Source organism: Chrysemys picta, chromosome 1, assembly GCF_011386835.1.
Source record: "Chrysemys picta bellii isolate R12L10 chromosome 1, ASM1138683v2, whole genome shotgun sequence".
Classification (NCBI taxonomy): Eukaryota; Metazoa; Chordata; order Testudines; family Emydidae; genus Chrysemys; species Chrysemys picta.
The window spans coordinates 120,695,225-120,722,931 of NC_088791.1; the positions used below are offsets into that span (position 1 = coordinate 120,695,225).

The 27,707-nt window shown below is 39.4% G+C and overlaps 1 protein-coding gene across 45 annotated transcripts in view; it reads left to right on the forward strand.

Annotated features, from left to right (window-relative positions):
* C2CD5 (C2 calcium dependent domain containing 5) overlaps nt 1-27,707 on the forward strand; it is a 107,425-nt gene that overhangs the window by 58,392 nt on the left and 21,326 nt on the right. For 20 of the 45 annotated variants that reach the window (XM_005296621.5, XM_005296623.4, XM_005296620.5 and 17 more), the window contains 7 exons: nt 6,817-6,931; nt 11,107-11,202; nt 13,203-13,394; nt 18,444-18,630; nt 21,646-21,810; nt 24,350-24,490; nt 25,580-25,643. In XM_005296621.5, the coding sequence (XP_005296678.2) occupies nt 6,817-6,931; nt 11,107-11,202; nt 13,203-13,394; nt 18,444-18,630; nt 21,646-21,810; nt 24,350-24,490; nt 25,580-25,643 (960 nt within the window). Of the gene's footprint in view, nt 1-6,816; nt 6,932-11,106; nt 11,296-13,202; nt 13,395-18,443; nt 18,631-21,645; nt 21,811-24,349; nt 24,491-25,579; nt 25,644-27,707 lie in introns of all 45 variants that reach the window. The other 25 variants (XR_010592894.1, XM_008165635.4, XM_065568531.1 and 22 more) reach the window with 2 other exon arrangements.

Genomic DNA, 27,707 nt, shown 5'->3' on the forward strand with positions numbered 1-27,707 from the left:
ACTATTCACAGAGCAAAAACTGAAGCATGTGCATCAATCTTTGCAGGATCAGGGCCTGGTTGTAGGCCACTTTAGGGTTTTATGTGTTCATACCATGATCTTAACGTCAAACTTGAGACCAACAGGCAGCTGGTGCAGATCAGAATACAGGTTTAATGTGTTCACAAAAATTCAACCTGTTTAATACCAGTAAGTGAGCCAGTGAATTCTGGACCTGCTGCAGTTTCTGGATGATTTAGCCCCTTGTAAAGGTATTGCAGTAATTTAAACTTGAGATGACAGGCATGGAAAGCAGTTGCAAGGTCTGCATCCGGAAGAAACAGATGCAACCTCTTAATCATCTGTAGGAGGAGAAAAGTTGACTTGGCTGTTGCAGCTGCCTGACTTTCAAGTAGCATCTAGGGCCCTAAGATGTTCTTGGGCTGGAGACCAGAGGAGAGTTCCTGTAAACAAAACAGACGTTTGTTTCCCAAAAATGCACACTGCAGAATACACTATTGCATTGTATTGGAAATCCTCTCCAGTACCAGAGCAGCAGATAAGCTAACTGCTACCATCAATGGAAAAAGGAGTGATCATGCTTTTGTCTGGACCATACTCTAGAGGCAGGATCTCTTCCCCCACACCTCTACTCTTCACTCTCAAGCCCAGTTAGGAGGATTTGGCAGAAAGAAGTTCTGAGAGGTTTGGGCAAGGGAGTTCAGGTTACAGAGCAGAAGAGAGCCACTCTGTCCACCTCTACAATTTTGAGGTTACAGTAGTCCTCACTGCTACTGAGTCCCTGCCCCACAAGGTATATGGTGGTGGATCTGCATAATGAAAGATCCAAAGGTTGATTTTGAAAGATATAGTTACTCTCCCAAGCTCCACTCTTTTGAGACATCAGCAAGAAATGCCACTCTCAGTAGATTGTGAAAATCTTCATAATAGGCTTGTTCTTCTCCTTTCTTAATGCTGACATTCTAAATTTTCATTATTAGACTTTAGCGTTAACACACAGTTGAAATTAACTGCAGCAATTCATACTTCATAGAGCTATTACTTCAGGCTGTCTGCAGATTCTGCCCAGACATCTCTGCATCAGTTTACGTTCAGCTGATATTTTGATGGCTATATTTGCAATTTAAGGATTTACAGACTTAATTTTCTTTAAAAAGTTTAAATTCTCCAGTGCAAGATCCTAGAAAATAGTACTGGCTCACTAAGCCTCTGAGAGCTGGTCTAATTTAACCCCTGGAAAGAAATACGGGTCCCATGCAGGGAAGAGCCCAGACATCTGGGCTCTGGAAATATACTCCCCCTTGCCATCCAGGAGCGACACCAGGGTTTTCGCCGCCCTAGGTGGCAGCGCTCCTCCTCAGATCATTCGGCGGTGGGGGTCCTTCCGCTCCGCGTCTTCGGGGTGCTTCGGCGGTGGGTCCCGGAGCAAGTGAAGGACCCGCCGCTGAAGCGCCCCGAAGACGCAGAGCGGAAGGACCCCCGCTGCCGAATTGGCACTGAGGATGGCAAAATGCTGCCCCCCAAATCCTGCCGCCCTAGGTGACCACCTAGGGTCGCCTAGTGAAAGCGCCGGCCCTGTTGCCACCCAGAACAGTAGAACTATACAGTTCTGCTCTGTCTAGGGCTCTCCATCCAGGGAGATGGGGACAGGATTTTGTCCTGTGTCTGAATACAAACTAATAGAGACCAAACTTGAATTCTAAAATAAAGAACCAAAGCTAAATTGACTGCAATTGGAACTGATCGGAAAGAACATTTGGGGTTCAAGATAATAACTTTATAACACAATTGTGATGCATTTGTTCCAAAACAGTAAGTTTTAGACTTTTCAGTTGGAGCAGGATTTAGTTTGCACCGTCTCTATGAAGAATACCTTCTCATGTACATCATTTTTCAAATCTTTCAGCTCTAGAAACAATATGCTTGTGCTTCCACTTAGATATAGGCATCATGCTAATGTTGAAACATTAATAGAAATGTGTTCTTTAATAATTAAATATTCACAATATCTGGTTTACAATAAAGAGCAGTTAATAGCAACAGAATTTTTTGCAAACCTTTTGCTTAAAGTTTTAGAAAACCCGTGCTAAACTATTTAATAGATTTGCTAGAAAAGCTTGTGGTGGAGTGCTATGTATGCTTGCCTTTGCTTTCACCTAGAATTCAGGGCCATTACTTTCTGTAACCATTTCAGTGAGCTGCCATAGTTTTCAGTCTGTACTGTCACCTGATCCAAGCATGCGCCAAAAAACCCACCGTTTCTGGCTACTGTCTGCTGAATCTGCTTTGCGAACCCTTAGTTCTTTAAGCTTTTGCTTTAGCCAAAAACAAAACAGACACCCTTTTGGAGTGTACTGGACACATGCCATCCTGCTTCCCCTAACTCCTTTAATGTTTATGTAAATCCTTAGCTTTACTAAACTTGTAAATGCTACAATGGCATCCTCATGTGGAATTGTGTGGCTCATGTGTCAAAATAAAAGGCTGCTTGTGGTGAATATATTTGTCCAAAAAATATGAATGCCTACACATTGCACTGCATTCAGTGTTTTGTATCGATTACTATTCCAATGTCATGGTGTCTGACTTTAATTGTATAAAATCATTTTGTATTTAATATGCAAAGGTAAGTTTGTGTATACTAAATGTTAATACATAGTATTTTATATATTTACAACTATATAAATTATCTTGGTTCACATTATCTTACCACATTTTGAAAAAAAAATTGCCCTACATTTAAATGACATAAAAAGATCTCTTCATTCATATGCACTTGCTGACAAACATGGCTCCTGTGGGATTTCTTTTTAATCTTGTGCAATGGCAATTGGTTGACTTTTATCAGTGGTATTGGGCCTGGTCCTGTTTCCCATTGTTTGTAATGGGGAAAAAAGCTTTGACTTTAATGAGAGTGTGATCAGGCCTATTATATTACTGTGGATTAATAGTGCTTTTACTTTACATCTTACTATTCCTGACATGTTGACCAGAATCTGGGGAAAGAATAAGTGGTAAAATGTTATCTGAGCACTCCACAGATAAAAGAAATAGCTGTGAGTCTCTCGGTGCAGAGACTGCATCCTTCTCCCATATAATTTACAGTATTTTAAGGTGAAGTGAGTGGAAAATTGTCTTGTAATCTTTTAGGAAGCTCACTCCTAAATTTACGTGCCCAAAATCTCCCTGGAGGGAAATGATGTGTGGTACCAATGTGGGGACCTGTCATTATTTCTGCTTTTCCTGGTTCTCTTTGTCCACTTCCTTCTCTTTTGGTTTTACTCCCACCCCATCCTTGTTTGCGTCACCTTACTGGTTGCATTTGTATTGCTCTTTTTTCTTCTCACCTTTTTCTTTCCCTGTTCGTTTTTTTTCTCCTGACTGTTCAATACTTTCTGTTTCCACCTCCCCTCCCCCCTTTTTTTTGCACTTTTTTTGTCTGAGAGTAAGCAGCAGCAGTAGCTGCCAAACTGTAACACTTCCCATACTTATGGCTGCAGAGGGAAATTGATCAGCATTCTAGCAGGTCCTTTTGTATCCAAGTCTTTATGCAGAGCTGCAAAAAGAAACATACGAGGGTCATGAGATTCTAGCCGCACTCCCCCTGCCCCTCCCTTTTTTTGCGGGGGCGGGGGACAAATGTTTCTCTTGCAAAGTCATAATGTATTGGAGGACTGTTTCATCAAATGAGTCTAGCTAGATACCTGTTGCCCACTCTAACTGATCAGGAAGTATAGTGAGTAGCTAATGTAAGTGCTTTAGTTGCACTGGGCTCTTGACTTGTTATAAACTACAAAATTACTAAACTTAGTTATGTAATAGACATACACATTAATAATTGAATTACTTGTCTTGATTGGGTTTAGGTAGAAGGGTCCCTCCTGAGATTTTTACTACTTTTGGCACTTGCATCACTTTGAATATCCCTCAAGCCAGAGAGAGTTAGGGATGGCACCCTTCAGAATGTGTTTGTTGCTTTTTCTTCTACATCTGCCTCCCATTTGGCTGGCATTTGTAGCACTTTCCCTAGAGTTTGAAAGGACTACCTCTCTAGTGTTCCCAGCTTCTGACAGGTGAAAAGCATGGGACCTCATTGAGGGTTTGAGTGCAATTCCTCAGTGTGGGCCAGATTTTCTGTGTTCAAACTTGCAGTCAAAATAGCTTTAAATAATGACATAACATTCCCACTAGTGAGAGCATAAAAAGCTTACATTGATGTCACTGAAAGTGTATAACCAGTGTATTCACTTCTATGATTCTAAAGATAAATACACTAAGAACAGTATGTGGGTTTTTATTAGTAAACACAATGGAACCTGCTCATAGTAAACTAGGTGTAATGAAACTTGGTATATCATTGTCAGTGAAAGTAACAAATTCCTTCAGCATGTAAATTGCAGTTCTGACTGTAGTTAATTCCGATGAAGAATGAAATTTGTGAGTGTGTATATTTATTTTACACACACACACACACACACACACACATTCTCTCTCTCTCTCTCTCTCTCTCTCTCTCTTTTCACTATAAGATTTTCCTGTAGTTAATTTTTTGCACTTTAACATTTTTCTTTCCTCTGAGGAAGGCTGCAGAGTTGTTACAATGCTATGGATGCAGGTGTTAAAAGTCAGGAATAATTGGAGAGCATGATACAAGCCTCAGCAAAATATACTGTATTTCCCCCCCAGAAATATTCTTTAAAGCTTTTGTTATAGAAGAAATAAGTGTTGGTTTCTATTTTAGATCTGCAAAAGTCTGATTCTAAAACAAAAGCTGGAGTGTATTTTAAAATGAATACGTTTTGCACAATAACAGGTTTCAGAGTAGCAGCCGTGTTAGTCTGTATCCGCAAAAAGAACAGGAGTACTAGTGGCACCTTAGAGACTAACTAAATTTGTTAGTCTCTAAGGTGCCACAAGTACTCCTGTTCTTTTTGCACAATAGTATTTTGGACTTAATTCACAAATTTCCAATCAGCTGCCTTTTTAACTTTGTGCATTTATGTTGAGTCCAATCATGGGCCTAATATGTGATGTATGGGTATTGCATACCATATAGACAAAAATTCACCATGCTGCACTTGTAGTAGAGCATTTACCTGGCCAGATCCCAGTATGGCTCAGATTTTGGAACTGGTATTTTGGGCCCTAATCCTGCAAAGAAATCTGTATAGGCAGGTGCTTGTGCCTGTGCAAAGTTTCATTGACTTCAGTGGGACTCTGTAATCATAAGGGTCCACGTTGGCAGATTCCTATGCAGCATCTGTGTATTTAGTGATTTTATTAATCATATTTTGTTTATCAAAAATTTAAATCATTTCTAGTTATAGGTGCTGCAGACATAGCAATGCGCTCTTGAAAGAACCGGGACCAATGGAGCAGAACCTCCATCAAAACTCCTATTGATTCCACATGTAGAGGGTTTGCAGGATTAGAGTCTTTGTTTAAAAACAGGTTTCAGAGTAGCAGCCGTGTTAGTCTGTATCCGCAAAAAGAACAGGAGTACTTGTGGCACCTTAGAGACTAACAAATTTATTACAGCATAAGCTTTCATGGACTACAGCCCACTTCATGCATCCGAAGAAGTGGGCTGTAGTCCACGAAAGCTTATGCTCTAATAAATTTGTTAGTCTCTAAGGTGCCACAAGTACTCCTGTTCTTTTTGTTTAAAAAGTAATTATTTTGCTGTTTAAAGTAAGTGAATGTTACTCAAAAGCTTTTTGGTAACATTTATTACTGCATTTGATTGTCTAATGTAAGAAGTATTCAGGAAGTGTAGTTGTAGTTTTTTAAATTCTTTGACCTTACCGTATAGCTCAGGGGTAGGCAACCTATGACACACGTGCCAAAGGCAGCATGCGAGCTGATTTTCAGTGGCACTCACACTGCCCAGGTCCTGGCCACCAGTCCGGGGGGCTCTGCATTTTAATTTAATTTTAAATGAAGCTTCTTAAATATTTTAAAAACCTTATTTACTTTACATACAACAATAGTTTAGTTATATATTATAGACTTATAGAATGAGACCTTCTAAAAATGTTAAAATGTTTTACTGGTACGCAAAACCTTAAATTAGAGTGAATAAATGAAGACTCGACACATCACTTCTGAAAGGTTGCCCGACCCCTGGTATAGATTATAAAATTAATCTGGTTAATAACATCTGGATTCTAAATAAATAGTTCTTGAGAAATAAGAGTTTTAAACATACCCACTTTCCTTAGCACAGAGATACTGAAAATGCAGGTGAGATGTGGACTGCAAAGCTTTATGTTGGCCTGTGACATACTCTTTAATATGGAGATGTGTTCAAAAGAGATAAATCTGCTTGCAGCAAGATAAAATACAATAATTTGTTTTCACCACCTGCAGCTCTGTATTAAAGATGAGGGTACCTAAAATCTACATCACTTTATGCAAATTACATGCAGCCTTCAGGCTTTTGGTAAGTTAACAATGTGACCTTCAAGTGGGTAAAATTTGGAGCAGAGGCTACAACATTTTGGTTTCTGCTGCTGCAGGGACAGCAAAAGAACACAGCTAATATAACAAATCCTATTTTTACTGGTGAGTAACAAGGAAATAAATGAAACACAGTCATGTTTGCTTTTGTTCAATAAACAACATAAAGAAGAAATATTGTTTGATAATTGGGAAAAGGACAAAATAAGTAGGGGGAAAAATTCAGGGTTGCAAGTCTATTACAACAAATTTAAGAATTTAAAAACAGCATTTAATAGACAGTTTAAAGTTTAATCACATACTGTTTTAAATTGATGTGCTGCAGAATAGTGAACTGATTTATACTTTGTCTTTCAGATGAACCAGAGACACGAGATGCGTGGTGGGCAGAAATCAGACAAGAGATAAAATCCCATGCCAAGGCATTGGGTTGTCATGCTGTAGTGGGCTACAGTGAATCAACTAGCATTTGGTAAATCATGATGATTTGATTTTCTAAATGCCATAGAAAATAATTCTGTACCATCTTCTAAGGATTAAAAATGGGGATAGAGAGCGCAAGACAGATGTTGATAGTGTGTAGCATACCAGCTTTGAAGGCTTTACTAAAACATCTTTCATCTTAAGTTTCAAACTGGGGATAAACAGCTGTGTCTTCACATGTTTTTCAGAATTAATTCTGTAGCCACTGTCATAACTATTCCTTAGCATGCTACTGCTAGTCTTTAATCTACGTATATGCTTTTGACAGTTAACATTAACTGGTCTAATTCTCAAGTTCACTAAACTTTATCTGCCAGAATGCCTGGACATTTTACTTAAATATGTTTGATAGTTATACTTTATTGTCAAGGAATGATTGATAGTTCAGAAGTAAAACAGATACTTTTAAGGCATGGAAGCAGGGGGTCCTTCTCTAGGGATTGCTCGTAAATTGAGCCAGATAATCTTGCCTCCCAGAGCTGGAGTACTGCAGGCTGAGTGTTCCTGTCCTGAATCTCTCTTTGGGACGTACTGACCATGATTTTTCTCCTCCAGTACCACACGGAGAAAATAATGTGTATAGCCTTTTGGGCTAAAATTTGAGGGATTGCATTTTTCCACTCCTGTGATACAGTAGCAGCACTTCCCTGGACAAAGACATTAAACTGGTCTTCATTCCACAAGTCTAACATGTTCACCCAAATGGCAAAGACAGGTAGACCTCTCGGACATTGAGCCATAGGGAGAAGTTAGGTTCAACTGTTATGGCTCCAATAGCTATGCTAGGCTGTCTCCATCCATCTGGAATTCAAGGGACACAGAAACACAGTAGCCCTATTTATTTGAAAATATAACAACATACAGCCATCTCAGCTAGAAGCCAGAACTGCACTGACCTATCCCACACTTTGAAGGGTAAGAATATCTCACCTACCTTCTGTATTTGTGATTTATCACAACCTTGGGGAGAACAATATGGAATCCTTGTATCTACTTCCAGGCTCTCTAGTCCACAGAAGGTCACATCTACAGCTCCAGAAAGCAACCCTGAGCAGAAATCCTGCTAGCAGCCAAATACCAGGATATTCAAGTGGAATCAGTTACAGAGGATCAAGTAGAAGAGAATCACTTTCTCCCAAGGAAAATCAGAAAGAGCTGATGATTGGCATCACTTTCATAATACCACAGAAGGAAAATTACCAGATACATGTGAGCTTGATGGGCTGAGAGGTCTACATAGGTTACATAAAAGCAGCAAATTTCCACTACATGCATCCGAAGGAGTGCGTATTCACCCACGAAAGCGCGTGCTCCTATACGTCTGGTAGTCTATAAGGTGCCACAGGACTCTTTGCTGCTTTTACAGATCCAGACTAACACGACTACCCCTTTGATAGGTTACATAGACATTCAAGCACCAGGGACTCCCTTGTCCGGCTCAGTTTCAGGTGGTCTTCCTAGTCCAAGACAAACATATTAGTAATTCCACACATTGTTAAAGTAGTATCATTGGGCAGGCGGGAAAGGAATAGAAGCAAAGCACCCATGGAGATGGCTCAAGTGCTATTCAGTATGGCAGAACCAAACATCTAAATAAAAGTACATTTGAAATGGATCCTAAATGTAAGAGCTAAGTGACAAAGCTAAAACAAGGAAGAATAGAGTCTCGAAGTGGAGGTTTTCAATTGGATAACTAGGAACTTGGGATGACTAGAATTGAAACTTTCACCTCCTCAGAACATCAGGGTCTAATTTTCACTTCAATTCAATTACTAAGTCAGAGAATAAAGATATTTGACAAGAATTTTTCAATGCTAGACTACGTTTGAACATCTTTATTAAAAGTTGCACGGGAAAGAGCACTTTTAGATGAGAACTTGTGCTGAGGTTTTTTCTTTTCCCCCCAACACAAGTAAACACCACAGTTCTACTGTTAGTTGTTGTTGTTTTGTTTTTAAAGCCTGAATATGGACCCAAGCCCCAGTTATGTCAAAATATTTGTGATGTTTTGACATCCTTTTTGGCTTAAGGTTTTGAAGGTTGCCTCAGTGCTTCTATAGCCTGCCTATTCATTTATGTCTAATGTGGAGTTGCAGCATTGTTTGACAAACTCTTCTCAGTGGTCTATTTGAACTATCTTTCTATGTTTTGGCTCTTAAGTTGACCTTCCAAATAGCTTTTGCCTCAGCTATGATGATCTTGGAACTAAGTATCCCCTCCACAGAGGAACTATATCAGGGGTAGGCAACCGATGGCACGTGAGCTGATTTTGAGTGGCACTCTCACTGCCCGGGTCCTGGCCACTGGTCCAGGGGGCTCTGCATTTTAATTTAATTTTAAATGAAGCTTCTTAAACATTTTAAAAACCTTATTTACTTTACATACAACAATTTAGTTTAGTTATATATTATAGACCTATAGAAAGAGACCTTCTAAAAACGTTAAAATGTATTACTAGCACGCGAAACCTTAAATTAGAGTGAATAAATGAAGACTCTGAAAGGTTGCTGACACCTGAACTGTATTTTATCTTTATAAGGATAAAGTTGTCCTTAGACTTTCCTGCTGGTGATGCATAGATCTCAAGAAGTAATCCTACCATCCATTTGATCCCATCCTAGTCACCCAAAGGAATAAGCAATGTTAAGATTTTGCCCTTAAAGAACAAAACCAGATGGAAAATCAAGCTCTATTTGCAGTGACAATGGCAAGCTGCAAAAGGGAGAAGGCATCCAAAGAGCACCTTCACAAGATGGGTAACAGGATGCATCGTTGCAGTATATAAGATGAGCAGACATGGACAATCTGAAAGCAACATGGCAGTTTCCACCAGGTCCATGGTATGCTAAGAGGACTAGTGTGCTGGCTGAAGAAACAAACATCTTTAACTTTCACAAGCTTTCCTTTTCTTCAAATTCAGCCTTTGGAAGTAAAGTTCTCTATGCTGTGGTGAAGTAAGGCTTGTAGTGAAAATGAAAATCTGTTCATCTTGATTAGTCTTCTGATAAATAAGATGAGTAGTTCAGTTCCCTTATATTTTCTTTGTTAATACTTAATTTTGTTTTAGTATGGGACAGGAACATACTATTTATTTATAAATTCATAAATTTATTCATAAATTCATAAATCAGTTAATAGTATATTTTACACTTTGAATTGTTGGTAGGACTTTGAGTTGACATTACTTCACTGATGGTGGAAGAATTAAATAGGGGTCCCCTGCTGATTTTCATTTCAACCTGATTCCATGCCTTAAACAGGAAGGACTTGAGTATTTACAGTATTGGCCTGCCAGACATGCTGTATCTGTGGGGGGAAGGGGGGGGGGGATCAGGAGGAGGAAATACAGGTAAATAAAATAAATTAGGAAGAGTTACAGGTAAATAAGACAAATTTCTCAGTCTAAGAAAGGATGAAGGGTATCTTTTTGTTTTTCAGCATAATGTGTTTGATTTAGTGTTTACCCTTATAGGCTTGGTTCACTGTCTAATATTTGTAAAATTGTACAGACAATAAATGTGTGGTCTTTGATAATTGTTTAACTTTTAAACCAATAATAGAGTATATTACTTAGATGTAACACTAGTTGCTGTTCATACTTTAAAATTTTACTTTATTTTTTGCTTTTGTCCCCTGAGTTACCAAGAAGCAACTTGTCAGTATTGCTTTGTAACGTCATTTTGACAATGAGTGATATCAGGTGATGGGGTTTTCAGCTTCCACACTTAACTTTGGTAAACAGCTACACCTTGTCTGCAACATTCCCAGGCACTCTATCTGTAGAATCCAAAAGCTTTCTTAAATCTATATTTCCTGGGTAATCTAGTGGGCTGAGAACAGAAGTGGAAACCAGGAATTCCTGTTTTCAAATTCCACCTCCTAAGGTGATTTTCTCTTTGTAGCTTTGGGCATGTCTGTTTAATCTATCTGCATCCATTTCTCTCCATTTAAAATGAGCATAATACCTCACAAGACTATTTGTGTGGATTAATTGGTTAATCTGCTAGGTATTGTTATTACTGGTACCATGATTCCACAAGGGTTAACAGTTACATTTAATTCACTGTGGCTTTTGAACAAGCTTTTTAAATGTATGGCTTTAAAAAAAGGATATTTAACACCATATCAGGAATTCACTTCTTTGTAATTCTTTTCTTTTTATAGTGAAGAGGTCTGTATTTTGTCCGCGTCTGGCACAGCAGCTGTACTGAACCCTAGGTTTCTCCAGGATGGCACCATGGAAGGCTGTTTGGAACAAAGGTTGTCATGGCAGCCTGGCTTCTTTTCCATAGGGTCAGAGAAGGGAGAGGTTGATTTTTTTCCTCAGAACCAAGATAGTTCTTCTCTATTAGGGTAGGTTACAGTGTTACAGTGCAGGATGCGGGACCAACCACTTTACTGATTTTCACTAACAACAACAACAGAAGTAATGGAACTCTGCACCAAATTAGATTTTCTGTTTTTATTTCTAACAGTCTGAATAAGGTAACATGTTTGACTACTAACCACAGAATTATAACTCAGTCTTTTTCTTTGCCACTCTTCACGTATCTTTCTTACCTTTGTAGCACACTACAAAAAAGTGACAGTTATATGATAATTTGTATAAGCCAAATCTTGGTTTGGCTATAGTATGTGGACCATTGTCTTTGTTGTGTTCAATGGCTGTATAGAAAATAAAATACCTTTGAGTGTAAAACAAAAGTGAATAAGACAAGCATTTAAAAATGAATGTTCAAACTGAAGATTATAAACAAAAGCATAAAGGTTGATGGAAAAGGAAAAAAAAATGAATTGGCCAACTAACACAAATTGTTGGCTGTTTGACCTCTGTTTTTTGTTTGCCTTTTTTTTTTTTTTTTTTTTTTTTTTTTTTTGAGGGAGAGAGGGGCTTGCAAAATAATTATTTGAGGGCAGTCAAGATATACAAACTATTGCATGTCAATAGGACTTTTTCAGTATCTTCACTGGAATAATAGTCACATATCCTTAGGGATTAGTACAGTCCAAAATATACAGTGTATCATAGTGAAGTGATACAATTTTATCTCAATATTTAGCTTTTTCTTTTTTAATTTCGTTAGGAAGAGACTGAGTATTACCTTTCCCTGCAAATACTACTTGTTGATCAGTTCTTTGAAACTGCAGTTTTAACCCCTTTAAACAAACAAACACACCTTTCCTTTTCTTTTTTTCTGGTCCCAACAGAACATTTAATACACTTGTTCAACCTCTCCTTCCCCTGTTGACATCTAAAGAAATGTCAAGTTTTTAATGTTAAAACAAAATAAAAATTCAGTTTTTGATCATAATATATTTTATAAGCTTGCTGAATGTGTTGTTTAAAGGGAAAATCAAATTTATTTTCAGTAATAAAAGCTGACTGATAATAAAGCAACCAAATGTGAAATATGTACAGAAAGTCTGTCTCATTTTCAAAAATGACTTAGGCTCCTTAGTGCCCAAATCTCTTTTAAAGTCAATGGGACTTAGGTTCCTAAGTCACTTAAGTTCTTTTGAAAATTTTACTCAGAGTTCTTTGAGAAGAAAAATTACTGTGCAGGACAAAATTTTACAATGAGGCTCTTACGTAGTATGTTACAAAATCGTAATTTGTTCAGACTATATTGTTTATAGTCTTCCATGTGTTTTTGCAACAATTCTGCCTAGATATATTTTTTTTCAGTTAAGTGAATAGTGAGTTTTTCTTAATACTGTAGCTTGGGAAATTCTCTATGGGTCTTTCCCTTTTTAATGACTATCTGTATTATACTGTTCTCCAGTAGGATGACTGGCATGTTTAATTTCTGCTGCTTAATTTTGTATAGGTTATTCAAACATAGTCCATGTAAGAGATTTGATATGTATTTACCCAGCAGAGTCCTTTGTAAAGGTGTGATATTCCACAGACTACACCCAGCTAGCAAGAATTAGATCTTAAAGCTATTGCAATAATATCTTAGGCTAATATAACCACTGGCCATTTTATGCTGTCATTTTTTGATCCCTGGATAACTGGTAAGCTGCACAGATACTATATGTATCATTTTAGAGAATAGCTTGTGACCTAATTCTGCTCTGTTACATTGGTGCAATCCTATTAACCTGTTGCACAGATGTAGTAGAACAGAATTTGGCTCCATATGTGTGGCTTATGTAGTTGTATGTATAGGCCAATTTTATACGCACATGCACATTGTATTTCATGTTAAGATGGTGCACAGATGTTTTAAATATACTTTTCCAAAATGTACTTTTAGGATAGAAGAAACTTCACCTCCAGGTTGTGGATTTTTCCACATACCATATGATGAACTGAACATGCCATTCCCTGCTCATCTCACATACTGTTACAACTGCAGAAAACAAAAGGTTCCTGATGTTCTTTTCACAACAATAGATCTGCCTGCAGAGGCAATGGTTATTGGGAAGGGATGTCTTATTCAAGCCAGGTATCTGTCAAAATATTTATTTTCTTACTACTGTGCTGGAGAGCATTAGAAATTTTCCTGTTACTGTAGTTCAACAAAAGAGCAGATTTTATATTTTATGTTCAATTATGTGTAGTAACTGGCAGCTAAATGTTTATTTCCTGTTGTGATGTCATTAACTTTAGTTTTGTGCTTTTTATTTATATTAGTCCATAGTACAGGGGTGCTGGAATAATTTGCATAGTGGTGCTGCTGAGAGCCATTGAATCAAACTGTAAATTCTATATATGCTGGAAACCACTTCAAGCCAGGGGGTGTTGCCACATCCTCCGTACCCCTAGTTCCAACACCTATGCTGTAATCCTATTAAATTTATTGTATTCAGCCCACATGGCTATGGAGAGCAAAGACTTGCAAGCAGGGCCGCCGAGAGCGGGTTTGGGCCCCGGCGAAAAAAAAATTTTGGGCCCCCCAGCAAGGGCGGACCGGCTAAACAGGGCCAACGAGAGTGGGGGGGGGAGGAAGCTGGGCCCCCTTCCGGACCGCCGGGCCCCGGTAATTTGTATCGGCTTCCCCCCTCCTCTTGTCGGCCCTGCTTGCAAGTACAGAAGAAGGTTGCACATGATACATATGCTCAAGTTAAAATAATTCAAAATACTGAACCAGGCTGGCCGTACTGGGGGGTTGTGGTTGCAGTATCCATGTTCCCACTTGTAAGGAGTCTCCACTCTCGCCACTTCAGCCATCCTCGAGAAGGCATTCTGAACAACTTTTGGAGGATGCACCCCTTAGTCCGACTTAGATGCTTCTGCCAGAACTGGAGCACTTCCTCTCATCATCCCTGGAAACTGCGGTTCTTTGATTTCCTCCTCGCTCCCAGATGACTACCGTCAATTCCAAGAACTGTTATGTAGGGTGGCTGATGCCCTCCATATTCCACTGGAGGAAGTGCAAGACAAGCCTCACTAATTCCTTGAGATGCTACTGCCTCTGCACCAGTCAGAGTGGCCCTGCCAATCAATTCTTCAACCAGCCCGGACTGTCTGGCACACTCCAGCTACCTGCACTCCCACCCCCAAAGAGGTAGAGAAAAGGTACACCTCTACCCTGATATAACGAGACCCGATATAACATGAATTCGGATACAACGTGGTAAAGCAGCACTCCAGGTGGGCGGGGCTGCGCACTCAGGTGGATCAAAGCAAGTTTGATATAATGCGGTTTCACCTATAACGCGGTAAGATTTTTTGGCTCCCGAGGACAGCATTATATCGGGGTAGAGGTGTAGTATGTACCTCCAATGGGGCCTGAGTTTTTTTTCTCTCACCTGCCACCTAATTCTCTCATCTTTCAGGCAGCAATGGAGTGGGCCCATCAGCAACACTCACGTTCCACCCCAGTAGATAAAGAGGGCAAATGCCTGGACCTTGGGGGTCACAAGGTTTTCTTCTCTGCCAGTTTCACATTTCAAATTACCTGGCTCTATTTGCAAACTACAACTTCCTTATCTATAGCAAAATGGCATACTTCACAGACAAACTGCCCCAGCGGATCAAGCCCAATTCCAGGCTATCCTGGATGAGAGGACGCTGGTTGCGAGGACAACACTGCAGGCTGCGGTGGACGCGTCAGACACTTCTTTAGGCATGATGGCTACAGGGATCATCATGCGAAGGGAATTATGGCTGTATTTGTCAGGTTTCCTGAGGGAAGTCCAGACCACCATAGAGGACCTCGCTTTCAATGAGTCTCATCTCTTCAACCAGAAGACTGATGATTCACTTCATTCCCTCAAGGATTCCAGAGCCACTGTGCAATCACTGGGTTTCTACACACTGGCACCCAAGTGCAAGTTCTACCTGACTCCAAAGCAGCAATTTAGAGTTTCCCAATTATTCCTCTAGTGGCCCTATGAGCTTCCTTGCAAACAGCAGAAAACCCAGTGACCCCATCCCTCAGGTTCATCATCACAACCTTCTGCATCTCATACTCGGTCTTCCCAGAAGCACTATTTATGAGTGCAATTAGAGAGCCGCCAACCACCCTGCCTCATGCCGTGCACCCGACTCACTCCCTTTGGGGGGTGCCTATCACTCTTTTTACCACCTTGGAGTGCAATAACGGACAAGTGGATCCTGGATGTCATTCGATATGGCTATATGATCGAATTCAAAATGCTACCTCATCCTCATCCCTCGCCCGGGCCTAACTTCAGGGACGACTCTCACGACCGTATCCTGACCCTAGAGGTAGACTCCCTGCTGCAAAGGCGAGTGACAGAACTTGTTCCCATGACACCACCACCGTCTATTACATCAACAGACAAGGGGGCACAAGGTTGCCTGCGCTTTGTGCAGAAGCAATTCACCTTTGGGACTCGCTTTGCCCACAAGATCCTGTTACCAGCGGCATACCTTCTTGGGACTCAGAATGTAATTGTGGACTCTCAGTCAGCAGAAAGTTTGTGACTGACCACGAATGGGAGCTCCACGACACTGGTCGCTAGCATTTTCGACTGCTGGGAGACTCCAGCCAGGGACCTCTCTGCCTCCTGTGCCAACAGCAAATGCACCCTGGGGGACTTGGTGCCCTTTCCCACGGTGACGCACTAGTCCTTTGCTGGTCAGATAGCTCAATTACACCTTTCCTCCCTGCCGCTCCTGCCATGAGTCCTACACAAGATCAGATGGAAAAGAGCAACGGTCATTCTGATTGCCCCATTCTGGCCTTACCAGTTCTGGTTTTCCCTGGTTCTCAGCATGTCAGCGTGCTCCCCACTTCCGCTGCCACCTTTCCCAAAACTCCTCATGTAACAAGGTGGGTGGATCGGGCATCCCGATTCCCAGACTCTTCACCTCAGAGCCTGTTTTTTGGATGAGCACCTTCATTAGAGCAGGAGTGTTCATCAGCAGTACAAGGCTCTTCTCAAATAACGGAGAGGAGTCCACAAAGTGATCCTATAGGGCTAAATGGAAGTGTTTCACCTCCTGGGCTCAGTGGAAGGGTCTAGCCCCTGAGGATGTAGATATTCCTCCTCTTTTGGACTATATGCTCTCCCTAAAGACATCTGGCCTTGCGCTCAACTCCATCAGGGTGCACATGGCTGCTGTCAGTACCTTCTACCCCCCTGCTCGAAGGACACTCCTTTACTCACCCCTTGACTATCAGGGTTTTGGAAGGGCTTCCTATGAACCTATCCTTCTGTTCAGCCCATTGCTCCCCAATGGGACCTCAGCTTTGTCGTCACGATGTTAATGAAGTCACCCTTTGAGCCTCTGGCTTCATGCTCTCTCTCTCTTCTCCCCATGAAGATTGCCTTTCTAGTAGCTATTACTTCTGCAAGATAGTGAGTCCCGCCTCACCCCTTGTCACCTCAGATGAAACCATGAGGTGGAGCTAGGGTGCATATGTGGACCAACGGACACTACCTTTTTAAAAATCTGTGGCTCCAGACACATGGCAAATGCATATAATCCGCAGTGAAATACAGATAGGGACCACACATCTTGAAGATCTTCCAGTTATAGGTAAGTAATTTCTTCACTGACAGAGCCCTGCATACTGAATTGTCCTTAGTGAGAGAGAAATCAAAGAAACTTTTTGATATGTTGGAAGTCCGCAAGGAAGGGAAGACTATTCTCATAAATTTCAAAGGACATGCAGAGGTAGTAAAGAATGCTGGGTGTTACCTTCTTCAATATTTGCTGCGACAAAGAGAGCCTGAATACCTTTATTAAGGTATCAGAGGGGTAGCCATGTTAGTCTGGATCTGTAAAAAGCAACAAAGAGTCCTGTGGCACCTTATAGACTAACAGACGTATTGGAGCATAAGCTTTCGTGGTTGAATACCCACTTTGTCAGATACATGTGACCTTTATTAAGGTGCAACTGTACAGTTAGTGGGAATTATAACATTTCTTTAACCACTCTGGATTGGCATCTCTGGTCACCTCAGCAATGTTAGTTATGATTTCAGAGCTCAGCAAAGAAGTATCTCAGAATTAGTTGTTTTTCAGATTCAAAACCAACTTCCAGTATAAAATATTTGTATAATGTAGTCAAACTTCATCTCAGTGTATTTTGAACTTACCGTGTTAGCACTTCTCCAGTTATATAGTTATATTAGGTGTTGGTACAATATTTTTAAAGTGGAGTTATAACTGTGTTGGTCCCAGGATATGAGAGAGACAACGTGGGTGAGGTAATATCTTTTATTGGACTAACTTCTGTTGTGAAAAAGACACGCATTTGAGCTACGTAGCGCTCTTCTTCAGGTCTGAAGAAAGAAGCTTGTCTCTTTCATCAACAGAAGTTGGTCCGATAAAAGATATTGCTTCACTCACCTTACCTCTCCAATAATTTTAAAGGCATAGTGCAGTAGTTTTCTGTGATCCACAGAACCCTCAGGTTCCTCAGACTATGTCTAAGGGGTCTGGGAAAGGTGATTGTTACCATAGAACAATGGTTTACGCCTGTGGTCGGGTCCACAGACCAAGTTTAAGATTTTCAAAGGGGTCCTCACTGCCATTTGAAATTTTTTAGGAGTGTGCAAATGAAAAAAGGTTGAAAAACACTGGCATAGTGGGTGAAGCATATTCCTTGCTTTCTGAGTACATTTTTATGTATGTTTTGATTACTAGAAGTAAACATGATTTCATAAAAAGAATTGACAAAAGTCATGCTTTCCAGTTTTTATAATCTGTTTTAATAAGGGATGTTTCTTAATATTATTTAAAATACATGTATTATTCTGCTTTATAAGTTACTTTTGTTCAAGGTTTCCAGTTTTCAGTTTAAACAGGTATTTTCCTATTAAAATATGACCGAAATTAAGGGTAAAGATGTACAGCAAATATTTGTTAAAAGCCAAAAAGGGTCAATTTGATGTTGTGCTGACTTGGTATTTTACAAAAAATAGAATTAAATTCCAGAAAATAACTTTGAATGTTTTGTCAAATATAAAAAACCTGCACATTTGCTTTTGATCGCTTACAAAGTTTATCAGTGGTTAAAAGTGCTTACATGCGTAAGACAGACTAATTCTACATATGTGACGATTTCCATCAACAGGTTATGTCGCCTGAAAAAGAAAGCTCAAGCTGAAGCAAATGCAACATCCATCAGTAATCTGTTGCCATTTATGGAATATGAAGTACACACCCAGCTAATGAATAAACTTAAATTGAAAGGAATGAATGCTCTGTTCGGTCTGAGGATTCAGATTACAGTGGGTGAAAATATGCTGATGGGCTTGGCAGTAAGTGTTGCTTTGAATGCATAAATTAGAATTCCTCGTTCTATTATATTCTGTTCTTCTAATTTCACAAAACCGTTTGTGCCAGTTTTGTATGATGGTGGAATTCTGGACAAATGGAGATATTTAAAAATTAAAGTTTTATTAACAAATGAGATGGTGGAAAGGAAGGAGACCGCCACCTTCTTGTTGACAGATCAGAATATACTTGCCTTGAATACCAGACCCAATAGGTTGGACTCTCTTGAAACTGAATTAGTAGATGAAAGTATCTTAAGTACAGGAGGCTTCCCCCAAAATATGCTGTAGAAAAATCATAAATTCCTTTAATGGTTACTGTCGAGATCTGTTTTGACTCCTTAAACTGCATTCCATGTTCATGGTAGATGGGATTTGCCCTCACTGAGTATTTGTAAGTCTTTGGTTATCATCTAGTAAAAAAGAGGAACCCCCAACACTCCAGCCTATTGCCTCTGCTTGTAATATTGATGGCCTCTAATGCCTCTCTTACTTTCCATCTAACTATTAATTCTAAAGGAGCTGCATTATGGTGTTGCATTAGCTTAACTCTACAAGGTACTCAACCCTTTCAACTGTATTTATGATGTACTGTTTTTCATAGAATGAATTTGATGCTTCTTTCTGTTTCGTTTAAAATAAAATATAATTTAAAAAAAAACAAAAAAACACACCCAAAGTGAATTTTGGAGACCCTCTGTGCTGTCCAGACTTTCTTATTTTTGACTAATATTTTATAAATATCCTCCGCGCACACACACCTTATTGTATTTGTTTTTAATTCCATACCCTCCTTTTTTGGAGCTTTCTGATGGCAGAGAAGTAATGACCAGTAGGTTGAAAGTGTTCTAGGCCTAATTATAAAATGTTGCACCACTGGCATCTCTGCTCTGCCTGTGATGTGTGGGGTTGGGATAGCCAAACTTAATTCTATCTCTGCCAAGTCATCTCAGTGAATAGATGGGCCCTGAGTAGAGGCTATCAAGCTCTCTCCATCCTGACACTTCCAATGAGAAGTTGGCCCAGATGACCTCAGAGGCCATGTTTTTGAATGTGTACAAGTCAGCCAACTCCATTGAATGCCAAGAGATGTCACCAACACTAGCCTTTTTAAGTACATATCTGCTGATAGAAGTCTCAAAGCTATCCAGGCCAGCAGTTGAAAACAAACAAGGATCAGAGGATTCAAGGTTGAACCTCAACTCGGGCCTCAACCTGTGCTTTGTGAGAGAGCCAACAATACACTGAGCTGCTGCTAAGCACCAATGGAGTTTTGCAACAATTCTGCCAAGAACAGTGATGCCTGATATGCTTATGTCTGATCTTGGATCAAGGTGTTTGGAACCAGTGAGAAGGTGGTGGTCTCCTTCCTTTCCACCATCTCACTTGTTAATAAAACTATAATTTTTAAATATCTCCATTTGTCCAGAATTCCACCATCCTACAAAACTGGCACAAACGGTTTTGTGGAATTAGAAGAACATTTTATAAGGTTAGACATCACTATTCTTGGCACGGTTGGTGCAAAATTCCATTAGTGCTTAGCAGCGGCTCACTGAATTGTATGGTCTCCCAGGAAGCACAGATTGAGGCCTGAGTTGAGGTTCAACCTTGACTCCTCTGATCCTTGTCTGTCTTCAACTGCTGGCCTGCCCTGTATAAAGCTTCCATTAATTCTATGTCTGATGATAATGGCACTGATAAGTCACGTCACTGGGTCAAGAGTTTGTTAGGACCGACTGAACTCCCTGATGTTTTTGTTTCTCGGTCTTTAACGGTTACGTAGATGTAGGCACTGAATCACACTAATGACACTGTAACGATTCTGTGTCTGAAGCCATTGTTGCTGTGAGCGTGCTTTGGGCATTGGCAACGATACCATGTCCCCAGTTGTCCTTGTCTTTGTATCTCACTTGTGTCAGCTTCAGTAACTTCAGCGGTGTACATGCTAGTTTATTATACAAATACATCCAATACCCAGATCTGTTCAGCAGACTGAATGTATACTTGGGATGAAAGAAATAATGGTAAAATCTTAGTAACTGATTTTACCTGTATGTATGTGGTACGAGTTGTCTCTTCAGATTAATTCCAAATCTCCATAGTAGTGAAGTGAGAACCTCATTTCCCTGTCCTCAGAAGTGAAAGTGTGTATGATGAAACATATTTTCCTTTCGTAGACCACTATCTTGACAGATGTTCTTTGTCAGAAATTGGAATTTTGTTAAGAAAACAGTTGAAATAACTTAGTCTGATTTGATTTCAGTCTTTTTTTATTAAGTTGGTTTATTTAAAGAGCCTGTAAGGTTCTGGTAAATATCTATCTGGCTTTCACACTGTAGAAATTCTTATGAAATAAGCCAGAAAACCTTCATTTTCTGTTTCATATGAATAATGAGCGAAAGAGATGCTTCAGTAATCTGACTAGTTCATATACTGATCTGTGACTGTAAAGACAAATTAAAGTCCTTGATACTGGGAAATTTTGATTTTCTAACTTGTTTCATCAAAATGAGTTAATACTAAGGTCTACATCAGTGTAACGCCTATTGAAGTTGAGGATAAACTGAATAAATGAATATTTAGCACACTTATTGTTGTATTGATTACCGGTCACAAATTTTTGGACATGAAGAGTAGAGATTTCTTTAGAAAAGAGTAGAGATTTCTATTCATATTTGAGATGAGCTCTTGAATCAAGGAACAAGATTTTCCTTAAGGGAGTGTTCCCTCAGATGGGGAGAAAGGTGTTGCAAGGCGTATTGTTTTGAATCTACAAACAGTAAAGGTGGATTAATTTACCACAGTAGCAGTCCATGACATAAAGATACAAATTGTACTGGTGAATACATGAAAATCCTGGGTAGTATTGAAAACTATAAATATTTTAAACCAGTAGAAGTAAAATTAAACATTGAAAATAAAGCTTTATAGGGCATATTTTGTTCTTGAACATCTTTGTTGTTTTCTTACTGACTTTTTTATTTATTTTTTATAAAGTCTGCCACTGGTGTGTATCTGACAGCTTTACCGACCCCTGGTGGTATTCAGATTGCTGGGAAGACTCCAAATGATGGCGCCTATGAACAGCATGTTTCTCACATGCAAAAAAAAATAAATGATACAATAGCAAAAAACAAGGAGCTTTATGAGATTAACCCTCCTGTAAGTAAAATTTATACAACTCTCAAAAAGGAGAATTCCATGTCAAATGCAGTTCATACTAAACTAGTATGGATACTGATCCATAACTGAAGAGGTTTGATTTGAGTGCATGGTTATTTATCAATATGAAAATCCCTGAGCTCTCTCTGAGGTAATCAGAGCAGAGATTTATATAATCACCTTGTAGCTGTGGAAGGCTAGAAAACATCTTTTACTCTAATAGTCTGCATGTACTCCTTGTTAACTTGGTAATAACATATCCTTTGGCTTAGGGCTTTTAGCTCCAGCTGTAGTTGTTGCCTCATAACCAGAAAGCACACTCAAGCTATCATTTAAATACATTTGTGGAGTAGCTAAATATTAATATGGTATACCTTTGTTCTATATCTAAGAGTCCACTCTAGCCTCAAATATGCATAGCCATCTAGGCTTCACAAGCTAGCTCCACTGCAGACCATAGAGAGAGAGGTTAGTCTGCGCAGAGAGCCTCCTGAAATCCTCTATTCTTACATGCTAGGAGTTGAAGAGCAGCTGAAGGGAAGAAAAAATAGTATAAATATAATTCCCATCTTTGTCGCTATGCAGTTCCGTAGCTGCCTGGATATTCCTATAGTTCTCCTGCTGGATTAGCTCTTCTTTAGTCCTAAAATAGGGAACGGACAAGTCCTGGCAGACTTAAAAAATATGCATATGAAGAAAAAAATATCCTTAATTTTGTATGGAAACTGGGAGCATCTATCGTACTCTTTCCACTTTGATCCTTCCATTTACATCATTAGAGAACAATACTGTGGGAGACTTCTGCCCCACACAGGTATTTTTTCGTAAGATGACCTGTAGGCTGGCCAGTAGCTGTCCCTCTTTCTTAGAACCATAGGAATTCACTGGTCCCAATACAGAAGTAGATTCCAGAAAGGGAAGCATGGGAACTCTTTGAGATTTTTGGACTGTGAAGCGGCTTAACATGTCTTGTTTCTATGGCTAGCTGTCAGCTAGAGAGGATCTCATCCTGCCCAAGAACCAAAAGTGGGACTCTGGCAAGAGTGGCGTTCTTGTGCACATGAATCAGCACTAGGTAGCCACTCCCAAGAAGGAAAATTAATCTTTTTTTGAAATAGTTATCTTTACAGCTGTGTAGCTGGAGGTATCATTGACCACTGTGAGGCAGAAAACATTGAAGTTGCTTTCTGCCAAATAGGGCCCCTAAGCCTGTATCAACAATTCCAATATAAATCCCATTTTTCTGTGATTTGCAGCTGCCATAAAAAAAATTATTCTAGGTTGAAATGCTCCATGCAAAGTTCTCTGTCTACCTCTATCTGATGGTTTTTTAATGCATCCCATTCTCCTTAGTAACTGAGGCTGTTTATGCTACAAGCGCTACAATGGTGCCACTGCAGCATAGGCACTTCCTACATCTACAGAAGAGGTAGTTAATCCACCACTCTGAGAGACAGTAGCTAGGTCGACAGAAGAGTTCGTCTGTCAGCCTTGCGACATCTATACTGGTGACTAGGTCGACCTAAGTACCGTGCTCAGGGTATTAAATTTTTCAGTGTAGACCAGACCTGAGTGGCCTCTAGGTTAATTAGATTGGCACAGTGAGGTCTCCAATAGGTGTCATGGAGTCTTCGGCTCTTTGATTACAGGAAGCTCTCTACATCCTACATATTTTTTTTCAATAGACCAGAATCACTTCACCTTCCCCAGTAAACTGAGATGGTCTTTAGAAGATCCTTAGCAGGTTTTTTGTTCTTAACTTTCCTCTTATAAGAACAGAAATAAGTAAATAGGGTACATCTCATATAATCCTCAATGTATCCAAAAACTGTTGAGGTGGAATGGATGCAATTACTTCCAGATCTGGTTAACATTACTCATCACTGATAGAGATGGCGTTGATACGTTTTATTCCTCTCTCTCAGTTTCATGCAGAATATGCAGCATCTCAGTTCTTAAACCTGAGGGGAAACTGATTGGGACAAAAAATTAAAATAACAAAAAATGTACACAGGTTTTTTTGTCTTAAATAGACTTCAGCGGTTCATCTATCATTGTTATTCATAGATCTGACATATTTCTTAGTCACTGTGTGCATATGTGTATAATTAAAAATGAATTTATTTCACTGTTTGTCATTACCAAGGAACATTGTATAAAAACAGAATTTTTGTATATACAACTCTCTTTAAGTCACCACAATTGGCTGTTGTGGAGCTAAGAATTAGCTGCTAATTCTTACTCCTTTCCAGAAACAGTAATCGTGTCTGGTATAAGTAGCAGGAATGACTGAAATGAGGGAAATAAATCCTGTATGCATATATCCCTAGTAGTGATAAAGAAAATTCTAAAATAAAAGGGCAGGATGGAATTAAAAACAGAAAATATGATTTATATTGTCGGCAAAATTACTTCTAAGTAGAATGATGATCAGAATGTTCCGAGTCTTAGAACTATGTGATGGCAAGGTGTTAAAATTTCAAAATAGTTTTAAGACTTGGAGTACATATATGAATTTTATTGTAATACTGTTTTCAAGGAGATACCAGAGGAAATCATAGGGTCTCCCTTTCCAGAACCAAGACAGCGTTCCAGGCTGCTAAGATCTCAGTCAGAAAGTTCTGATGAAGTTATGGAACTGGACCTTTCACATGGGAAAAAGGATGCTTTTGTCTTGGAGGTAATATCCATGTCTATGATGCTCATGCTCCTGCCTTTCGTCTTGAAAAATGTATGAAAAATAGATAAAGGACCTCTTAATTATTTCTAAAGTATCCTGAATTGTAGAGCAGCTCATTAATTTTTGTATCAATAGAAACTCTTAATTGAAATTTGAAGCAAACCTCTGTTCCTCTTTCCTGTTGTTCTTTAGCACATCTACTGTCTGCATATGAACCACATCCTAAAAGATATCCTCCTCTTGGTCACCTTTGTCAAGCAGTACCTAGATGCTAGTAAAAAGCAAATGGGTGATTCTTTTTCAGCTACAAAAAAGACAGGCAGTCATCACTGATGGGAGCCTTAAATAGCTTGTATGCTACACCTCAGCGTTCAGTGTTGAAACCCAAAAATTACATTATTTTTGTGATCATTAATACAATTTATTTATTCTTTGAGGCTCCTATGTCTGAGGAGCTAGAATTCTTTGCGTGTAACATTTTATTAGACTAAATGGCCTTTAGAAAACAGAAGAACCTGGAGTGCTCTGTCAGGTGAAGTGGTGCATGTTATAACTTAATATTTGAAGTGTACTTATTTATTCTGAAGTTAAATTGCTTTTAATGAGCAATTTAAATGAATTAAATATTTTGAAGTACTGTGAGAAGTGTAAAAATAAATTGTTTTGTTTCCCTGAAAGTGCTAAATCAAAAATTCTTGAATTTTAAACTTGAAAGTGGTGGTCAAATGATAATTATACTAAACCTTGAAGAAATGGAATGTTGTTTTTTATTTTTTTTAATCTTGATTAGTTGTTTTGTATTTTGTTCAGTTTGCCTCTTTATTGATCCAGCTTGTCTTTTTCAGAAGCAAATATGAAATTTAAAAACTTTGGTATGGTTTTTCAAAACCGGGTGTCTAAGTTTGGGCTAAAGCCCTTATTTAGGAATCTAAATAAGTTAACTGATTTTCAAAAGTGCTAAGTACCCAGCAATTCCCAAATTAGTCATTTATTTAGGCATCTAAATAAACTCGACTTTTGTATCTAGAACCAACCTTGTTGTAGTATTTTTGTCTTATTGACACTACCAATGTGTTTTATTTGTTTCAGATTGATGATACAGATGCAATGGAAGATGTACATTCTTTACTGACGGATGTTCCACCACCTCCAGGTCGAGTAAACAAAATTCTCATGCTATGTGATTAAAATTAATAGTTATATAAACTTTTGGCAGTCCTTTTCACAATATGCTGGATAATGGAGAATTGTTTTATTTCATTCAAGGTCAGAATTAGAAAAAAAATTCCTTGAAATGCAATATTGTGGGTCAAATCTCACAGAGGACAAATGCTTTGTCTCTCTTGAGAATATGCTGATTGCAACTTGAGGCAAGGAAGATTGCTTCCCAAAACACTGTCGTGAGCTGATCATCTTTTTGTATCATAACTGGAAGTTCAACATAGTAGTAATTTCCTTGTAAAGTGAAAAGTTTCAAAAATCTTGTGTCTTTTGCACTAGTAATTCAGTATCTGCCGATTGTTATATTCTGGACGGCTGAAATGTAGGTAGAGGGTTCACTGAATGTAGAAGTATTGAGTCAATATATTGCTGCAGTGACTTTAGTTATATAATATGAGCTGTCCATTAGATACTATGTTTTATTCCAGGAATGTTGTTTAAACTAAACAGTATTACTTGTTATATCTCACGTGTTGTCAAACAACAACTTTTATATTTTTTCTTTCAATGTGGCAGTATTCATTTCCATGGTGCTCTCCATATGAAAATCTACCTCTGTCTTCCACTGGAGCTTTCCAAACTGTCGTTTTCTGTTGAGGAGAGACAGTTCAAGAAGACCTGGGTTTCTTGATTATTTCATCCACAACATCAAGTTTTTCATCCAAATCCACTGTGCTTATTTTGTCTAGAAAGCAGCAGTGTAATAAATAATAGCAAACTGGCTGTGCGGGGCGGGACTAATTTCTTCAATACTTGCTAAAGTCCTTGTGAATCTATAAACATCAGAGTTTAGCACTGTACAAGAGCATTAGATTTTCAAAATACAAGAGATGCCACAAAATGAATTATTGACAGTGTAGCAGAATTGATTCCTCCCACCATTGAAGGTGACCCGTGGCACTCTCCTCTATGCCAATCAAGTGAGAGCTTATAACCCATAACTGCCACCTTCCGCGTTGAGTCCATATTGCCAGCAAGGATGGAGTGTCCTCTCCATATGATATTGCTGCAATAGCCTGGGCAGTTGATATGGAGGAGGGGCTGCTTTGCCCATGTGTCAGCGTCCCCCTCTTGACTTCACTGGTTTGGACCAGAGGAAGGACGGGAGTCAATACATTTGGAACCAGCTATGCTGCAGGAGTTGCCAGTGCCAAGATCTTCCATCTGCCTGCCTTTCAGGGCTCCACTCTAAGATTGGTTGTCGGCCACAGCTGAAGGGCCCAGTCTGTCTTGTGTGGATGTCGTTGGCAAAAACACTGAGTTTGCTCATCCACCTTTTGATGGCATTTCCTCCATCAAGGGTTCCACTGCCCTCCAGGCACCATCAGCCCGAAGCCATTGGCGCTTCCTGAGGTTTCTGGGTTAATTAACCGCCGCCCAGCACTTGGCATTGACCAGTACAGGTTGTACTGCTTATGGTCATAGCGGTAGCAGGTTTTCAATTCTGACCTGATAGAGCTAGATGTGGAGCCCACTGTAGGAGAGCTAAGCAAGACCAATGATTTACTATCAAGTGGCAAGGCTCCTGGAAAAGATGGCATCCCAGCGGAAATCCTCAAGTGCGGGAAAGACAGCCAGTCTTCATCAGGTGCTACTTAAATGCTTGAAAGACGGTGAGATAACACAAGAGTGGCATGATGCAAACATCATCACTTTATATAAAAATTAAGGCGAAAAGGGGGACTGCAACAACTACAGGGGTATCTCACTACTAAGTGTAGCAGGAAAAGCTTTTGCAGAAGTCATCTTAGTGTGCCTACAACAGCTGGCGAATCAATTCTACCCTGAATCACAGTGTGGATTCAGGGCTGGAAGATCAACTACAGACATGATATTTTCTCTCTGTCAACTCCATGAAAAGTGCAGAGAGCAAAACCGACCATTATACTTCTCCTTTGTGGACCTAACCAAAGCATTCAACACAGTCCGCAGAGCAGGTCTATTTGCTACACTAGAAAAGATAGGGTGCCCACCAAACTTGTTAATTCTTATATGT